The sequence below is a fragment of the Pyrus communis genome, chromosome 5, assembly GCF_041283825.1.
Source record: "Pyrus communis isolate YQ-2024b chromosome 5, ASM4128382v1, whole genome shotgun sequence".
NCBI lineage: Eukaryota > Viridiplantae > Streptophyta > Magnoliopsida > Rosales > Rosaceae > Pyrus > Pyrus communis.
The window spans coordinates 5,481,419-5,499,816 of NC_142569.1; the positions used below are offsets into that span (position 1 = coordinate 5,481,419).

Consider the following 18,398-nt stretch of genomic DNA (forward strand, 5'->3'; position numbering starts at 1 on the left):
ATGCTTATGTATACATTTAGGCCAGAGAGAGAGAGAGAGAGAGTATATTCCATCGGTAGAAAAAAGTACTATTATTTGAACCGCCTTTATTGCTGAATCTCTAATACAAGTGAGTCTCATGTACACAGGTGCGGTCCACTTGTGTTAGAGGTGTTTAGTAAACTTTCAATTTGAAGAATTGAAAGGTGGTACAAATAGTGTTATTCAGATGAAGAATTGATGAATTGAAATATCATGTTGGAAAATGAGACAACCTCAAGAGAATGGAGAAGTGGCGTCTTTATTTGTAGGTCGAGGGAAGGGGGGGGGGGGGCCTTTCGTGTTTGGGTCTCTACGTCGGCCAATCAAACTACAAATGATTTGTGGGAATTAAAAAATCGAACACAGGACATTAAGTACAAAAATATGTGCTTTGAAGTTTTAACCATTTGAGATACAAGATAATTTCAAACAAAAGAAGAAGAAAAATGCAAATTTGAAAAGATTTTGAAGTCAATTCCTAAATAAAGGAAACCAATTAAACTTGGAATGACACAATATTCAATGGAAATTGATTAAAATTTAAAATACAATGATAATAAATGTGAGTTGGCTACATAATCAGTTGACATCGTAATATCTGATCTTTACTTGGTCAAAGTAGATTTTGACTCGACTTTTATATTTGTAATAAGTTTGACACTAACTTGTTAACTACATGAAATGATTATACATAAACTGATGGTCCATCATGAAAATATCTTCGTAGACGCTTCGTAGTTTCATTAGTGTAAAAGAAAGTTTTAGTTTGGGAAGGGAAAAGGGGGCTTACTCCTTAGCAAGCAAGGCAAGGACCAAAAAGAAGACCGAGTGCCGGGGTCCCCCCACAATCCCAACCGCATGTACAAGTTTTAAGCATGTACAAGTTTCATGTTGATATTCTTTGCTTTCCTTCCTCCAAAACCTCTCTCTCTCTCTCTCTCTCTCTCTCTCTCTATATCGTTTCTGCTGCCCCACCAAAACCCCACCAACGCACACATTATTCACTCTCTCTCTCTGCTCTGTGCCTCTCTCTCTCCCTCCTCTCTCAGGCTCGGCCATTGCCGTTGTGAATGCGAAAAGGTACGGCCTTTGCTGTTTTCTTTGATCGTATGCCCTCTCTTGCCTGCCATTGCTTTATATCTTCACCACCTTTTGATGCCTTTTTGTAGATATTCCGTTGATTTTTCGAACTGGGTTTGCTTTTCTATCTCCAATTTTCCAACAAATTCCAGTATTCCTCTAACTTTTCTGTGCAAATTTGATGTTTAATTAGCTCCGTTTGTCTATTTCTAAGGAACCCAGTAATTTTCAGCCTCCTTTGTTACGATTACTTAGCGCATTGCTGTGTTATTAGCTGAAAGTTTAGTTTTTTAAATTTATTTTGTATTTTTATCTTATTTTATGATCTTTCGTTTATGATCACCCAGCGACTAAATGTTATCATAATTAAATGGACTTTTGGGGGATCAAAAGTTGGCTTATTGTCTTGTCGTTTCGAGACTTTACTGACGAAAAGAATTAGGAATTTTGGGTTCTTATTTTTATTTTCATTTGATATATGTTTTTGGGATGGAAATATGTTTGCTTTCTTTACCATTTAATACAAATATTGTCTTTATATAATGCGTTCTGTTTTTCATTGTCAATATGTTGGTTTTGAATATGATAGTCATTCGAAATGACGACTTTATCATTTTTATGCTTACTCAAATGTATAATTTGTGTTTAATTTCTCCAGTTATTTTTGGCTACTAGTCACTTGGGTTGAGGATATCCACATGTTTTTTTTCTTCTCTTTTTCGGTTAACCTAAGGCATTTATTCAGGATGATTGTTTAGAAACTGTCGAACAGGAGACGTTGAATCTTAAGTTGTGGTTATACGGACATTGTCTTGCGGTCTATGTTTTATTTTCTTACTGGTGTCGTGTTTTTGAGTATTATGGCCTATGGTTTACTCCAATGTATGGAATGTGCCATTGGTTTTTGTTCCTTGAGATTTGTTAGCTATTTTGCAATGTAATCACATAAGTAGTAGTCGTTTGGTAGCTGGATAGAAAAATTTTTCCGTCTGATTTTATCATTGGATTATAACCGTAACTTTTAATTACATAAAGGACATCCTATCTAACATATATAAAAACTTATAGTTGAAGACCTCTTGGGTACAGATGGAAACTGAAGGAGCCGCAACTTTTGCAGTGCGAAACACTACCTTTACGCCTAAGGCTATCATACACAAAAAGTTCGGTAGCACAGCCTGCTATGAAGTAGAGGAAGTGCATGAGTCTCCTCAAAATGGATGTCCAGGGTTGGCCATTATGCAGAAGGGCCCTTGCCTTTATCGCTGTACCTTGAAACTTCCAGAAGTTACTGTCGTATCTGGAACCTTTAAAAAGAAGAAGGATGCAGAACAGTCTGCTGCTGAATTGGCCTTAGAAAAGGTTGGATTGTTCTCCTTTCTGTAATCTTATGGCTCTGAGTTGGGCTCGCCCACTCTATTATTTGTTTAACTACCCCAATAAAGTTAATGGAAATTCTGCTCAGTGTTCAACAATTATAATTAGAATTGAGATTCCCACATTGATTTGTCTGATCCTCTTATGTTTGTTGTTTGGACATCACCCATCTCAATGTGACGTTTGATCAGTTACATACTGACGCTTTAATTAATAACGAGGAGCATGAGCAATTGTCCTGTTTTGGACAGCTAGATATGGAAGATAAATTTTTTACTTAAAAGTATTTGTGTTTTTGCTACCGTAAAACCTTTCTTCCATTGTGTGGGGGTATGAGCCAAGGGGATCTGGTGTCGGTGGAAATAAATTTTCTCATCTAGACACCTGGACGAGGGATGGTGGATCTAAATAGTTTGAATTAGGATGCAAATTATTTTCTTGCTCTACATTATACAAAATGTTGAGATACGTGTTTGCTCATTTTTATAGAATTATTCTTTGTATGTATAATTTTTATGTAGTTTTTTTTATTCTATGAATATTTGCTGTAGTAGTTGTGTGCTGTTGCACTTGTGAAGGTTATATTAGCTTACTGCCTCTTCAAAAACTTTGCAAGATTGTTTTTCTTTCTTATTTTATGATTATGGTTAGTAAATGTTGTTTCTGTTTCCTGCAGCTAGGCATTAATCCCTCAACAAAAGTCCCTACTCTGCAGGAAGCATGGGATGAGTTAGTCTCTCGTGTCAATTTTTTATTTTCAGACGAGGTTGGTAAACAGTTAATACATGTTCTGCCACGTATAAATGTCTACATTAGTTTTTACAAAAAGCATATGATGATCACCTTTCTTAATTTATGTATTGATTACCTAATTGCTTTTAATTGGACAAGAGTGTATTAGCTTTTTCTTTGACCTAGCATCCCTGTTATTTCTTTGAATTTGAGAGCTTTGGAAGCGCTTACTGCTTATTTATATCACGGTCGTGCTCCAATTGTATGCATAAACATATATGTATGATGAAACTTTGTTCCTAAGTTTGTTCCAAAATCTATCCGTAATAACACATGCTTAAATTGATAAATTCTTGTGCTTATTCTGTCAAGTACTCTTTACCTCTCTCTATCCTTCACTTTCACTCTATCTTTCACTTTCTTCTCAACTTGTAAATCTTTTTCAAGGACTCAGTTGGCTTTGACTATGTGGAGATGGAAGTGAATTGTCTGATATTTCTTGACCTGGATTGCTTTAGGAAATAAGTTTCTGAGATATTCTTGAAGCACTGATTTGAGTTATTATTTTGACATTTTCTCTTATGTTTCACTGTTATAGTTTCTTCCAGCTCTTCATCCTCTGAGTGGTCACTTCAGAGCAGCATTGCAGAGAGAAGGTGATCTTTCTGGTCAAATTCCTGCTGCAGTCATTGCTGTCTTTGACGCAACACTTTTTAATATGTGTAAATCCATTAATCCCAAGGTGGAGTCAATTCCTTTCTTGGCTATATTATATGTTATGAGGGCTGCTGCTAAATTATCTGGACTTCTTGCTACTTCTGAGGAAGATCTCTGGATTAGGAGGAAAAATCCATACACTCCTGAAATAATAGAGTCATCATCTGTTGAGCAATCAGACTCCAAAGAAATATTTCCGATTGAAGCCATAAATGTACCATGTTCATTAGAGAAGAGTGTTGAAAGAGTAATCCTAAATCTCTCATCTTCTGGATATTTCCTGGATGTTATAGCAAAACAACTTGGGTTATTGAACGCTGCTGACATTCTGATCTCAAGGTATGTTAAAAGGATAATGTGGAAAAACTGGGAGGACAGTTTGTTGACTCTGTAACCATCTGTGCTTAACTTGCGGTACAAATTCTTTGACAGGCCTATAGGTAAAGCTTCCTCTGAGACAAGACTGTACTTTGCTGCTCCAAAGAAATCTCTGTTGGATATCTCTTCAGATCTTCTAAATGCCAAAGGAGCTTGTAATTCTGAAGGATCTTTCAATGCAAGAGCAAGTTACCTGTCGGGCCAAGATATATATGGTGACGCTGTTTTGGCATCCATTGGATACACATGGAGGTCCAAAGACCTTTTCTATGAAGATGTATCCCTGCAATCATATCACAGGTTTTTTCTGACTTTTGCTGTACTGTTCACATTTTAAAAACATTTTTCTTCTTTTACCTTGCTTTTGTGCCAATGGAAAAAATGCTTCGTAACCAAGCTCTTTTCCCAACCTTCATATGCATATTGTTGGACCCACTGTATGTGCGATAGTTGGAAAAATACTTTGGTTCTGTAGCATCATCCTTCTCAAATAAATGAGAAGGAATAGGACTCATAAAACTCTTAGAAATTTCTGGCTTTATTAGTTATAAAAATATAATACATTTGGTTGAAAATGATGAAATATTAATCCCTGCTTGGAAGAAAATGCTTCCGACTCTCATACTAAAGACCTGAATACTGTTTAACCTAGACCACTGAGACATATCCTTCAAAACCGCACGGTACTTACTGTTTTCCAAAATCCAAATTTGAAAAGTATATAGAAAAGAGGAACGCTCCACCTGTTTCTTTGCTGCATCATTCAGTAATAAAAGTGTACAACATTGCATAATTCAATCATACCTAAAATCTAAGTCTACACTTTACAGGATGGTCATTGGCAAGACACCAAGTGGAATTTACAAGTTGTCCAGAGAAGCAATACTTGCAGCTGAGTTACCTTTAGCATTTACTGCTAAGGCAAAATGGAAGGGTTCGATTCCAAGGGAGATACTGTGTACATTCTGCCGCCAGCACCGGCTTGAGCCCATCTTCTCTCCTCAAAACACTCTAGAAGAATCATCCGAGTCACCAATATCACACAAGAAGTTAAAGGTGACAGACTTGGCTGGGAAAGAGACACAATATGCAAATGGCTGTGTTGTTGATGCTGGTGTAAAGGAGATAGTTGAATCCGGAGGTAGCTTTAGATGTGAAGTAAAAATAATTTCTAAGTTTCAGGATTTTATTTTAGAGTGCTCACCAAAAGAGACTTTTAAGAAGCAGAGTGATGCCATCCAGAATGTTTCTTTGAAAGTTCTGTTATGGTTAAATGCATATTTTGGGGATCTAACTATGCCTTTAGAGAGACTAAACGCTTCTGCTGATGGCCACAACATTAGATTCGATTCCCAAAACTTTATTAAAACATTTATGCTGTGCCATCATATTCATACTGTTGGGCATAAAGAGACTGAAGAAGGAAAATTATCATTTTCCAACTCTGTGAATGCACTGTTTGCTCCCCCTGGAATTGAAATTTGTTCCGTAAGTATAGAAGGACCGGATTCTGGTGTTTGTCCATCTATTGGGTCCTTAGCATGTGTAAGCTATTCTACTTCTTTGGTGACTGAAGGCAAACATACGAAAGAACTTTTGGAAAGTAGTGATGACTTTGAGTTTGAGATAGCATCTGGAGCAGTGATCCCACATCTTGAGTCAGTTATTACACAAATGACTGTTGGTCAGTCGGCTTTTTTCAGTATGGATTTGCCACCTCAAGAGTTGGTTTTAGCTACAGCTGGCGATTCTGCTAGGATGCTTTCCTTATTGTCTTCAGAAACCTGCTATTTGGAATACACTATAACTTTGTTGGGGGTAACCGAACCACTAGAGGATAGAATGGAGCAGGCTTTTTTCAGCCCTCCACTTTCAAAACAGCGTGTGGAATATGCAGTGCAAAGCATCAAAGAATCTTGTGCAACTACTTTGGTAAATGAGTTTTTATCATCTTTTGGCTTTACACTGTTTATCAAGCCGAAATTTTTATTACACTGTTTATATGACATTAAGTTTCATGTCCTTTGTAATTGTTGCAGGTTGACTTTGGATGTGGCTCTGGTAGTTTGTTGGATTCTTTATTAAACTATCCAACTTCTCTGGAAAAAATTGCTGGTGTTGATATTTCACGAAAGAGTCTTGCTCGTGCGGCAAAGGTCTGAATCATAATTTAACTACTGATTTTTGCATTTAGAGTATATATCTGCTTATTCTATTTTTTTTTCTGCTATTATCTTTTAATTTAAACATTTACAGGAATAAATAATGTGACAGATATGCCGGGTCCTATGTATATAGATAGTTGCTGGTGATTTTGTCACCAGAAAGCCCGGTGCAGCCAAAACATTTAGGGAATGGGTGACATCTTGCCTTGCTGTAGACCTGTGATACACTTTGTTAAGACTTTTCTAATTTATGTTTTAGAGAATTAATACTGGTTTTACTTAATTTTAAAGGATCCCTTGTTAGGATGAACCTTATCCGTGTGTTTGCTCGGTCATGGTGGGTACAAGAAACGAAATAGAACCGTTTCCTCCTTATGTATTAGTGTACTGATTTTAGATATTTGTTCTTTGTTTGTTTTTCCATGAAGTTCATTTAGTTAAACACTTGCCTTAGCCATGAACCTTAGTTTTCTGTCAATATTGCAGATACTTCATTCCAAATTAAACTCAAATTCAGATGCCATTACGTCAGCCATGAATTCAGCAATTCTTTACGATGGTTCAATTACAAATTTTGATTCCCGGTTGAGTGGATTTGATATTGGCACTTGCTTAGAGGTAATCTCTTATTTTTCTTTTAAACCCATCTTAGAAAGTTCTGCCACATAAAATCTGTAAATATTCCTGTTTTCACAGAAATCAAGCGTGATGTCCCCGTTGTACTGTAATTCGTTTATAATGTTGCTTACTCTGATTGGAAATCATAGGTAATAGAGCATATGGAGGAAGATCAAGCATCTGAGTTTGGCAACGTGGTGCTAAGTTTATTTTGTCCAAGGGTTCTTATTGTCTCCACTCCAAACTACGAATACAATGTGATACTCCAGAAATCCAATTTGTCAAGCCAAGAAGATGACCCGGATGACAAAAGTCAAGCACAATGTAAATTTCGTAACCATGACCACAAGTTCGAGTGGACGAGAGAGCAGTTCAATTGCTGGGCGACTGAATTGGCTGCGAAGCACAATTACAGTGTTGAGTTCAGTGGAGTTGGGGGTTCCGGTGATACAGAACCAGGTTTTGCTTCCCAGATTGCTGTCTTTAGACAGGAACACGTAACCAAGGAAGTTGCTTTTCCAGAGGTTTCAGATCCGGAACAACCTTTCGAAGTTATATGGGAATGGAATAGCAGCGATAGGCCAAGATCTGCTCTCTGATGAACTGAGATATTCGTGCAGGATTTTCCGAACCCATGAAACAGAGCTTATATTTTGACTTAGAACTGGATTCGGGGTATCTAGTGACAGAAAACCAGGTTTCAGACGGTGGGGATCCCTACCTCCGGGAGATGATCTTCCTATTGCGGATTTAGAACGTCTACAAGAAGTTATATGGGAATGGACTGTATCAACTAGCATTAGGAGAATAGATTACCACCATAATATGTGCCATTTGATGATTTTGATTTTTAATATTCGTGTAGCGGGTAAGTTAAATCAAACTTGTTAAACGACACAGAATGCATTGCTTGTTCTCATCTCAAATTGTCTTTCAAGTAATTCACTGAACAGCTCCGATCCCCCTTCCTCCGGCTATGCTTGCCGGATTCCGTGAGACAGGCCTTTCTGCATCTTTACACAATTTCCTCTTGTCCGTCGGGCCAACAGAAAAAAAAAAATCGATAAATATAATTTACAATCATTCTTCTACCCCTAAGACTTGGTCTTGGAAAAAAAAAATGACCAAAATTAGTACGTCGACATAGACATGAAGCAATATATAACTGATAATCTGACCATATCAGCCCCAGCCGGGTGCCCAAACAAAAAACTCAGATGTTGGCTTGATATGTTTAACGCATGCATGAAGAATTCTAAATGCACATCACACTCGGGAGGAGTAGAAAATTAAGAAATGACTACAAACCTTTAAACAAATTTGGGATTCAGTGGATGCACCTGTTTACATTTGGCTTTAACTGAACGCTCTGAGACTTTTCCGGTGTCTAGAATGCAAGGCCGGCCGGTCGGCCGCGCTTTCTTCTGTATCGTTGTTCTTCATTGAAAGCCATCACTAATTCTACCTTCTCTATAAATATCTCTGTCCATCCAACAACTCCTTCACCTCTCTCTCTCTCTATCAATCTTTTAAATTTCTCGTTTGCAATAGCTTCATATATAATCTCATAGAAGAAGGTGAAAAATTAAGATGGCAACCCAACTTTTGGTATTAACTACTTTCCTAGCCGTCACATGTTCTCTAGTCGTTGCTTTTGAGCCTAGTCCATTGCAAGATTTTTGTGTTGCCGACGCTACTAGCACAGGTTTGTGTCGATATCGGTTAATCAGGTTAAAATCATAAACTATATATGCATTTGGTACTGACTTTAACTTTTGGTTTGTGAATTGGATTTGTTCATATATCACAGTTGCAAGAGTAAATGGTCTACCTTGCTTGGACTCCAAGCTTGCAACAGCTGACCATTTCTTCTTCAGTGGACTTCACATCCCAGGCAACACCTCAAACCCTGTTGGTGGAAAAGTCACCCCTGTCAGTGTGGCTCAACTTCCGGGACTCAATACCCTCGGCATCTCACTAGCTCGCATCGACTACGCGCCAATGGGTGTTATCCCTCCCCACACCCATCCCCGCGCCACCGAGATTCTGACGGTCTTGAAAGGCAAGCTCAATGTTGGGTTTGTGACCTCAAACCCCGAGAACAAGCTCTTCTCGAAAGTCCTTAAGAAGGGTGATGTGTTTGTGTTCCCTGTTGGACTAGTTCACTATCAGCAAAACCTGGGTTCTGGAACTGCCATCTCTCTATCTTCTTTGAGCAGCCAAAACCCTGGAGTCAACACCATTGCTAACGTTGTGTTTGGATCCAATCCTGCTATTTCTGAGGATGTTCTTGCCAAGTCTTTTCAGGTGGACAAATCCGTAATTAGCGATCTTCAAGCCAAATTTTAGATGTTTTCCATCCATCGAATTAAATTAGTTCTTGTTATTTAATATCATCATTCATCCCCATTTATATATACTTGTATTTTTGCAGCTTTTGAGTTAGATTTGTAGAAGTTTGTCCATGAAATCTAGGGTTTTGTATGAAATTCTTTGATATCAATCTTGATTCATATCTGAGTGCCCTGTGACAGCACAAGAACATTCAACATGCTTTAATCAATTTTTATAATTATTGTTAACTTTTTTTTTTTTTTGCTTTTTAGCTAAAATGGTCATTGAGATTTGCATAACACATTACTTTGGTTCCTAACATTGAAAATCAATAGAAATGGTTTCTGAGATTGTCCACCATCCATTATTTTAGTCATTCCGTTAAAAACTCCGTTAAGTGTCCCAGAACTCTTGACTGGAAGTTTTGGCAATTTTCAAAGCTTCGTAACTCAATCGTTTTTAAACCAAACTCGACCCATAATATATCAAAATGAAGATAGAAAAGTGTAGAGCAAGATTATACCTATTTGTAAGCCCAATGGTTGCCGAAGATGGCCGGAAAATAGCTTGAAAGGTGATTGGTCTGAGGAAAACTGAAAAACTTACCGAAAACTAGGTAAATTTTAAACGTTCATAACTTCTTCAATACTTAACGAAATCAAGTGATTCAAAAACAAAAATCATACTTCTCGACGAGAAGAAGAGAATGGTATCTTTCTTGATGGCTAACTCGCCGTGATTTTCAATCTTAAGGATCAAAGTGATATGTTATGTAAATCCCAATGACCATTTTGGTTAAAAAATCTTTTTTTATTATTATTATTTATTCTTATTTTTATAAAAGATACGATATTATTGAGAATAAGTAACCATAACAAGAGTATAGCATAATAAAAGAGAGTGATCCCTAAAAGGGCCTTGCCGGGTCTACCAACCTAGAATCAAGGAAAGAAGGGGCCACCAAATACATCAAATACTCGAATTTATTTACACCAATTTTTATCATTATATGTTTAGTAAGAAAAGGAATGTTTTTGTATGCTAATTCTAAAATCAAAAACGTTAATTAAGTAGCACGTCATAGAGTGTAAGATGGTGACACTAGCGTTATTTTGAGATGGCCAAAGAATTTGTTAGAACAAAATAGTGTACAAAATTAAGCCTTTGTATATTCATATTACCAAGAAATAAGCAATACATTTTGGATAAAACTTGAAAAACTCATTTGTTTTTAGTGAAGCTTCAGTAAACCAAATAATCTGGTTAAATTTTTTTCAAAAATATTTTAATTAGCCTGTGTCATTCTGCTTCAGAACTTATAGATTGGCAAATTGCTTCACTGAAAACAAATAGTATGGTTAATTTTTTTTCAAAACTATTTTAATTAGCCTGCGTCATTCTGCATACATCGGCAAATAGTTGCTGGTTTATATGTTTGATTATTTTAGGCCCAATTGGTGTTGTTCATTTCCAATACTTAACAAGAACGAAAGAAAAGTGTTGAACATGAAGAAATGAAGTGAACTGATTTTCTGTATTACTTCAAGAGCAAGAAATGTCTTTACAAGAATAATTTCAATTTATACAGATGAATGACAAAAATAGTACTTATACCACAACATAGGAAGTAACCTATATAGACTCTGACACTTCAACCGACTTTAGAAATAGCTGATGTGTTAGCCCCTATGTGGCAGTATCGGCTAATTAGCTTCTTCAGTCTTAATTGCGATATCCAGAATAATATTGAAACAACGTCTCAAAAGTACAGAATATTGTTCTTCAGATATTGCATTTCGAGATCACCTTTTGGACTCTTTCTCATCCAAAATGAAAATCAGTATCAAACTGCTTAATTCTCAAGGGAAAGACGGGATTAAAGCTGAGATAACAAAAACTGCTTGTAACTTGTAAGTGTTTAATTTTTCGGATCAGTACGTGATTTCTTTTAAGAATCCTAGAAACTATCAACTGATACCTACGAAGATATGCAAGAATGAGAAGAAAGCTGTAGCTTTTTGCATTCCTCTCGTATGATCCAATTGTCAAAAAAGCATGCATTCCCTAAAAAAAAAAATTTCTTTTGGTTGAAACATTCCTTCAGGGCATACGATAATTGAAAACTTTCTTTCGGTTCCTTATATGAAATCTCTCATTCTTTACGCAGATTAGGAATGAAATAGACATTCAATCTCTTTGATCATTTAAAAATATGATTTTTTTTTATCATAAAAAAAAAAAAAAAAAGATATCGCTTGACCATAAAAGTGGCATGCTATATCAATATCATGCATGCTACATGCACCATCATTATTCGCACATCACAAGACAACCTTAAATGTAAATATATCGCTGCATTAAAAAATTGTTGATTTGTTTAGTTGTATTAACTTAATTTTTGTCCATTATAGAATATTTTTTTTTTGTCTACGACACAATAATGTATGTTAATTTTCGTATTCTTTTTTTTAGTAACATAACACTCGTTTAGAAATAATTTTAAAATAGCTGAAAACGATTTTGGTCAATTTTAAAATTGCTTTCAAACGAAACCTTAGTGTTGGGGAGAATGGCCAGTGTTTGCAAATGGACAAAGAAAAAGGGCAATGCAATATCCCTGAAAATCTACCTGACCAATTCAGCCTCTGCCGAAGCCACGTACGGTGTAAACAAATAGACAGCCTTCCATTTGATAATATTATAATTTTAGAATTTCTGTAACCTCCTGCTTTTGAATCTTTCTTTGTAGTTTGGAATCCGGATCCTCTTTGTGAGGATCTAGGAGATCTATGAATTGTGTCTGTTTATTGTATATTGTGCGGTCAAAAATCATTTTAAATATTTTTATTTAAAATTAAACACAAACAATATTTGATAAAAACTGAATGCATAATATACGATGAACGGACATGATTCAGATATCACTAGGATCCTCATCAAAAGGATCCCTGTTGGATTAGTTTGGTTCTTTGCACCCAAGTCAATCAGATTGGACTCGGATTATTTAGCATAAAGCTTCGGCTTGATATGTTTAACATATACATGCATACTGATCAGTAATTTACTCGCTTCACAAAGATTAGAAAATTAATGAAGGAATTAAACAGATTTTGAATTTAATGGATGTGCATGCATTAACTCGGAATTTTATTTCGATTGTATTAACTGGCTGCAATAAACATTTACATAATATGCATAAATGCATATTTAAAATGGTAAAATAAATTAAAGATGTTCCAGGTTTTTTTCTCTAACTTCTCTTTATTCCATATTTTTCTATAATTTATTTCTTCCATATTTTCTAATTATTTATTCCATATTTTATCCTTTACATGCACACATCATCCGTTAAATTGCTAGTTTAGTAATATATTATCGCATGCAATTTGTAAAAAGTTCATAATAACCTTTGTTCCAAGCCCCTCAGATTCAAACGTAAAGAGCAAACGCGTCCTAGAAACTCATCAAATCTCAATTGCCAGTTCCAACACTCCACTCTCTCTGTAACCTTTTCTCTCATTTCTACTTCCATGTTGTTGACGTTGCCGACTGCGTCAAAGTAGACTCGGAATATCAGCCGCCACTCTTGTGATTTGTACCAAAATGGCGTATGGTATGAATTATGGCTTCACCATCTTGATTTGTTAGCGGCTAGAAGTATTGGTTGGCATCCACATCCGTGAGTTATCACGTATTATGCACAGATGAAATGGTTTTCTATTGTGAGCAAGATTGAAATACGCCTAGATTAACTATTATATATAATATGTTTGTTTGTCATGTGAATTCAAGTTTACTAGGTGAGGTTGATTATTTTTATGCATCTTTTTCATTTCGACAAAACCGAAGTATATGATTTTGATCGATCAAGTGCGATATAAAGAAAAGTATGATTTTGGTATTGCTCCAACATCTCAAATGATCGAAGATGGATCCAATTATCGAAAGTAAAAGCATGCGAATCAATATCAAAGTTATGGTTTTGGTATATGATTTTGATTGATCAAAGAGGAATAAATCATGATATATGCTTGACCATAAAAAATGACATGATATCTCAATATCATACATGCTACAAGATTTTCCATCTGTGAAGAGAAACCTCTGGTTGATTATATTGACACAAACCGGCATTGGGTGTGAATTTAATTACCATTTACAGACCAAATTCCATTTTTTGAATAAAATATTTGGGCAGCAAAACTGATCGCACAAAAGACAAACCCTAAGCATATTGCAGGTCATTCCTATGGTCGTACATCACAGATATCCTTCCTTACTGTCCAATACATAGGAAAAATGAACCAAACAATCATATGTTGAACGATTTGTTGTACCAACTAAAATTTTGTGCTATAGAAAAGTAACTGTTTTATTTATCTTTTATTTAGCAGCGCTGAAGCAGACAGATGTGCAAAATTATCAGAAATACAAAATCAAAATCACATGAGTAGCAAATAATGCGGGCCTTTCTGACTCGATCACAAATGTATGGAATGAAAAATGAGTTTGTTACTTGTATAGTAATTGTAATGGATTAATGGATCAGAATTTATATATATTTTTCATGACATGATAAGATAATTTACATTAAACTACAGGAGGGAGATCGAACACGAGACCTTGAGTATAAGGACGAATACACTTAACCAACTGAAATACAAGTCACTTCAATTAGGATTTGGATATGAAATAGTTGCCTATTCTACCGTCTTCCAAAATAGTAGCTATTGAAATGTGGTTTGTAGTTTCAATTTGAAGACATCGCTTAGACGCCAGTTGGTAAAGGCAAGTCAGCCCCTTTGCAACCAAATTCATATCACCCTCCACATAGATTATTAGTTCAGAGTATTATATTTTCAAAAGAAAAAAAAGAGGCATGAATTTGCTTTCAATTCATCATATATAGAAGACAAAATTTCCATTCCTTAACAGTCATCCTTCTTTCACTGACTTAGTCTTGGGGAGGATCTGCCCAGAGTTTGCATTTGGACAAACATATACTGCCTATATCTGAACCTTCCTTTGGTTATTTGGACCCAATACATAAGATTGGACCCCCATAATTTAGCGTAATGCATCGGCTTGATACGTTTAAATTAAAATATGCATGATCAGTATTTTACTCACATCAGAAGGTATAAAAAATTAGTAAAGGACTTGGTATGTGAACTGATTTTGGATTTAATGGATGTGCCTATGTTAAAATTTAGCTTAAGTAAAACGTTTAAGACTTATCCAGTGTCTACATGCAAGGTGCGCCGGCCGACGGTCGGCAGCGTTTTCTTTTCGTTTAAATGTTCGTTCTTAATTCATTCATACCGCTTTCTATAAATAACCAAGTTCATACTTCAATTCCCCACCTCTCTCTCAGTTCTTTCAATCTATCAATTGCAATAACTTAAATATCTCGAAGAAAAGGTGAAAGACTAATTGAGATGACAAACCAAATTTTGCTATTGATTACTTTCCTTGCTATGACATGCGCATTGGTCATTGCTTTTGAGCCTAGTCCATTGCAAGATTTCTGTGTCGCTGACACAACTAGCTCAGGTTCATATCGAAGTTTTTTGCAGTTTTTATTTGTGCTAAGATAAGCTTTAAGTTTGCATTTAAAAATGTGTACACTTCTTAATCCTACTTAGTCCTCCGCTGACTTTAACTTTTGCTTTGTGAATTGTATTTGTGCACGTATCACAGCAACGAGAGTAAATGGGTTTCCTTGCTTGGACTCCAAGCTAGCATCAGCTGAGCATTTCTTCTTCAGCGGACTTCACATCCCCGGCAACACCTCAAACCCTGTTGGTGGAAAGGTCACCCCTGTCAATGTGGGTCAAATTCCAGGTCTCAACACCCTCGGCATCTCACTCGCTCGCATCGACTACGCACCATGGGGTGTCATCCCACCCCACACTCATCCCCGAGCCACTGAGATTTTAACCGTCTTAGAAGGCAGCCTCAATGTTGGCTTTGTGACATCAAACCCCGACAACAAGCTCATTTCGAAGGTCCTTAACAAGGGTGATGTGTTTGTGTTCCCTGTTGGACTAGTTCACTATCAGCAAAATGTGGGGAATGGAATTGCCATTTCACTCTCTTCTCTGAGTAGCCAAAACCCGGGAGTCAACACCATTGCTAATGCTGTGTTTGGATCCAATCCCGCAATTTCAGAAGATGTTCTGGCTAAATCTTTCCAGGTTGACAAATCCGTAATTAGTAGCATTCAAGCTAAATTTTAGATGTTTTCCACGGAAACTAGTTTCTGAAATTTCTGTGTTATTATTACAGCTCCAGTACACTTGTGATTTGCAATTTATGAGTTAGATTTGTTGGAAGTGTGTATTAAAATCTCCTTGGAATCGAACATGAAATTCATTGGTAGTGTCCGTTGTGGACCTCGTATATCTACATTGTTTATGCAGCACGTCCTGTATTCCATAAATCATTATGTTTGTGAGATGAAATTGAGCAGTCACCGTACCAGTTTCCTTGAGATTTTCATGTATAGGATGTACAGCCTACAGAATTCATATAAGAGTACCAAAAATGCCTCTTTCACTTAGCAATATTTAGAATAGATAGGTCTACTCCTCAACCCTAGTCTTTTTGTTTGTTTTATACATACATGCATACATACATACATACATACATATATATATATATATAAGACAAATATATGACATTATTTCCTTCGTAGGTTAAAAACTACGTACGTTTAACCACCACATGAATAAGGTTCGGAAATACTATATTGTATTCTGGGGCACAAAAGTTTCCATTAAACAACGACTGAACTATCAAGGAAAAACAAAAAACAAGAAGATGAACTTAAAAACATCCTATCAGCTGCTTTCAGGAAACCATCATCATCATTCATCGTTAAGGGTTCCGTTGACCTTCTCGCATTCATCAATCCATTCACTGTAAATGTCGATCGGTTCAGTCAAAGCTGTGACAGTTGTGCTGAAACTCTCTAGGCAAACGCAACAGATAGCCTCACCAATTATGTTCTTCATGTCGATTCGGCACTCAACACTGCTGGAATGGTTGCAGAAGGGGCAACAGAAAACAGTATCAAGCTTCTCGGCAAATCGCTTCTTGGCTGCTGGTTTTGTTGCCGTAGACTCTCTCTTCCCCATTTAATTTACTTCTCTCAACAAATTTCTCTCCTGAATTCTGAATCGCACTCTTAGAAACGCTTGTCCTTCTGGTTCCTTAGTAGTCGGTTCAACAGTGCTCATTTAGGAAACCTTCTTTGAGTAGGAGTCTTGATGCCTATAGGAAAGGAAATAGTTACTGCGTTAATTGGCTGACCACAGTTGTAAATTTATTTTACGAAAATTACCCACTCTTTATCCTCCTAATGCAAGGAGGAGTTCTCAGACCAATCTAATGATCAAATATTATTGGTCAACGTTTTCCCAGATTTCCTAAATTTTGATATTTACTTGGTACCCAAGTTAAACCATTCATGGGCGGGTTTCCTAATTGAAATAGGATTAATTTTCCTAATTTCGTACCGAGTTACTTATTCCCCAAGCTTTCCCCTGTCAGACTTACCTATTCATATGAACCGGCAATAATCTTGCGGCCTTATTTCTTCCATCAATGGAGTTCGACTCGATCACCTACGCTCTTCACATGTACGCCATCAAATACGAAAACCCATCACCGCATTGCCAGCAAATTACGTCACCAACTTTAGAAATCCGCACGAGACAGCGGCTCTAGCTCCGAGTCCTAACTTCCAACGGCCTTGACGTCCCATCACTCGCTATGTGCGTGCTCGACGACGTGGTCTCTCCGGACCTGACCACCAACCCCATCGCGGTGCCTCCCCGCGAAGTGGCATTGCCGGAACTGCGCCAGTTCTGCATCCGCAACGCACTTTCGAGTTTGGAAATTAATAGGACTGTGTGCGAGCGTGTGGCGCCCCAGATAGAAAAGTATATGGTGGAAGCGGCTGAGGTTTACGGTTTCGGAGGGTTTGGGGTGGTGGCTGAGATTGAAGTCAGAAAAGCTGACATTTTCGATCAACACAAGGCGCGCAGTTCGTTAGGGGTGATTAAATTAAGCACTTCATTAATTTCTTAATCTCATTATCAAGCAATTATACCACGATTATTTCTCAATGAGGCGTGTTACTGTTGGCGATAGTTGGTGCGAGTTGCCGGCTTCACTCTGCATCTATTAGGATCAAGATAGTAAATTTTAACAAATTAAGTATATATGTGCCAATGTTTTTAATGTTTTTTATTCTTTAATGTAACTTGATTTCTCTCTTTGGAATACACAATAGGATGAATAATCAAATCCATTGAAAAATACGTTGTCTAGAATTTAAAAGGTATATACAATGTTCTTGGTTTTAAGGGATTTTAGAATTGAGATCTAGAAATTTTATGCACGACACGTTAATTTGGCACGAAAAAAATAAGTTTGAGTCGAGATTTGATGATTTATCGGTCAACTCGTTAAATAACGGGTTTATTAAGGTCTTCTCCTTGTTTCAACTCGTTAATTAAATAAACTAATTCCCTATCTCTCTTAGTACTTCTCTCAATTTATGGGGCATGTACGTAGATGTGGTGCTTAACAAGATAATTATAGTTGCATTGTTGACTCAAAAGGAATTTATAAATTTAGATGGGTCTTTTCATTTGATTATTTATTGAAGTAATATATTGTCCTTAATGAGTAAAATGAGCTGGATTTGAGTTTGAAGTTTAAAATACGTTAAGTTAACAAGTTTGACACGACACGATCACTAAGGAATTCTACGCGACATTAAGGAATTCTGATTATTACTCAAAACCAGAATAGGAATGTGCAAGCTTTCTTGAATTGGAGTCAAGATAAAGGGTTGATTGATTCATTATATAAAGGGATTCTTAGAGTCGAGATAAACACAACTAAATTTGTGGCCTAATAGTGGCATGCTCTCAATCTAATTAATCCATTGGCTTGCTCTTCTGG

The 18,398-nt window shown here is 36.5% G+C and overlaps 3 protein-coding genes and 1 pseudogene across 9 annotated transcripts; 3 read left to right on the top strand and 1 right to left on the bottom strand.

Annotated features, from left to right (window-relative positions):
* Nucleotides 1-901: 901 nt before the first annotated feature.
* Nucleotides 902-8,014, top strand: LOC137725876 (small RNA 2'-O-methyltransferase). 4 transcript variants are annotated; one of them, XM_088693924.1, is made up of 10 exons: nucleotides 946-1,101; nucleotides 1,191-1,252; nucleotides 2,170-2,463; nucleotides 3,155-3,244; nucleotides 3,809-4,266; nucleotides 4,360-4,605; nucleotides 5,136-6,237; nucleotides 6,345-6,461; nucleotides 6,957-7,088; nucleotides 7,238-8,014. In XM_088693924.1, the coding sequence occupies exons 1-10, from the start codon at nucleotides 1,092-1,094 to the stop codon at nucleotides 7,685-7,687; spliced, it is 2,961 nt and encodes a 986-aa protein (XP_088550050.1). In that variant the 5' UTR covers nucleotides 946-1,091; the 3' UTR covers nucleotides 7,688-8,014. The 4 variants fall into 4 exon arrangements, with proteins under 4 accessions (XP_068320806.2, XP_068320805.2, XP_088550050.1 ...); XM_088693925.1 differs by having other exon boundaries at nucleotides 2,191-2,463; XM_068464705.2 differs by lacking the exon at nucleotides 1,191-1,252 and having other exon boundaries at nucleotides 902-1,101; nucleotides 2,191-2,463.
* Nucleotides 8,015-8,678: 664 nt separating this feature from the next.
* Nucleotides 8,679-9,440, top strand: LOC137727000 (putative germin-like protein 2-1). Of its 3 annotated transcripts, none has more exons than XM_088693926.1 (2): nucleotides 8,679-8,799; nucleotides 8,899-9,440. In XM_088693926.1, the coding sequence occupies exons 1-2, from the start codon at nucleotides 8,679-8,681 to the stop codon at nucleotides 9,435-9,437; spliced, it is 660 nt and encodes a 219-aa protein (XP_088550052.1). In that variant the 3' UTR covers nucleotides 9,438-9,440. The 3 variants fall into 3 exon arrangements, with proteins under 3 accessions (XP_088550052.1, XP_068322056.2, XP_088550053.1); XM_068465955.2 differs by having other exon boundaries at nucleotides 8,679-8,797; nucleotides 8,906-9,440; XM_088693927.1 differs by having other exon boundaries at nucleotides 8,679-8,793.
* A 5,420-nt stretch (nucleotides 9,441-14,860) lies between these two features.
* Nucleotides 14,861-15,661, top strand: LOC137726947 (putative germin-like protein 2-1). Of its 2 annotated transcripts, none has more exons than XM_088693234.1 (2): nucleotides 14,861-14,987; nucleotides 15,132-15,661. In XM_088693234.1, the coding sequence occupies exons 1-2, from the start codon at nucleotides 14,861-14,863 to the stop codon at nucleotides 15,659-15,661; spliced, it is 657 nt and encodes a 218-aa protein (XP_088549360.1). The 2 variants fall into 2 exon arrangements, with proteins under 2 accessions (XP_088549360.1, XP_068321998.2); XM_068465897.2 differs by having other exon boundaries at nucleotides 14,861-14,975; nucleotides 15,123-15,661.
* A 630-nt stretch (nucleotides 15,662-16,291) lies between these two features.
* LOC148696608 (transcription elongation factor 1 homolog pseudogene) lies at nucleotides 16,292-16,561 on the bottom strand (annotated as a pseudogene).
* Between the last annotated feature and the right edge of the window lie 1,837 nt (nucleotides 16,562-18,398).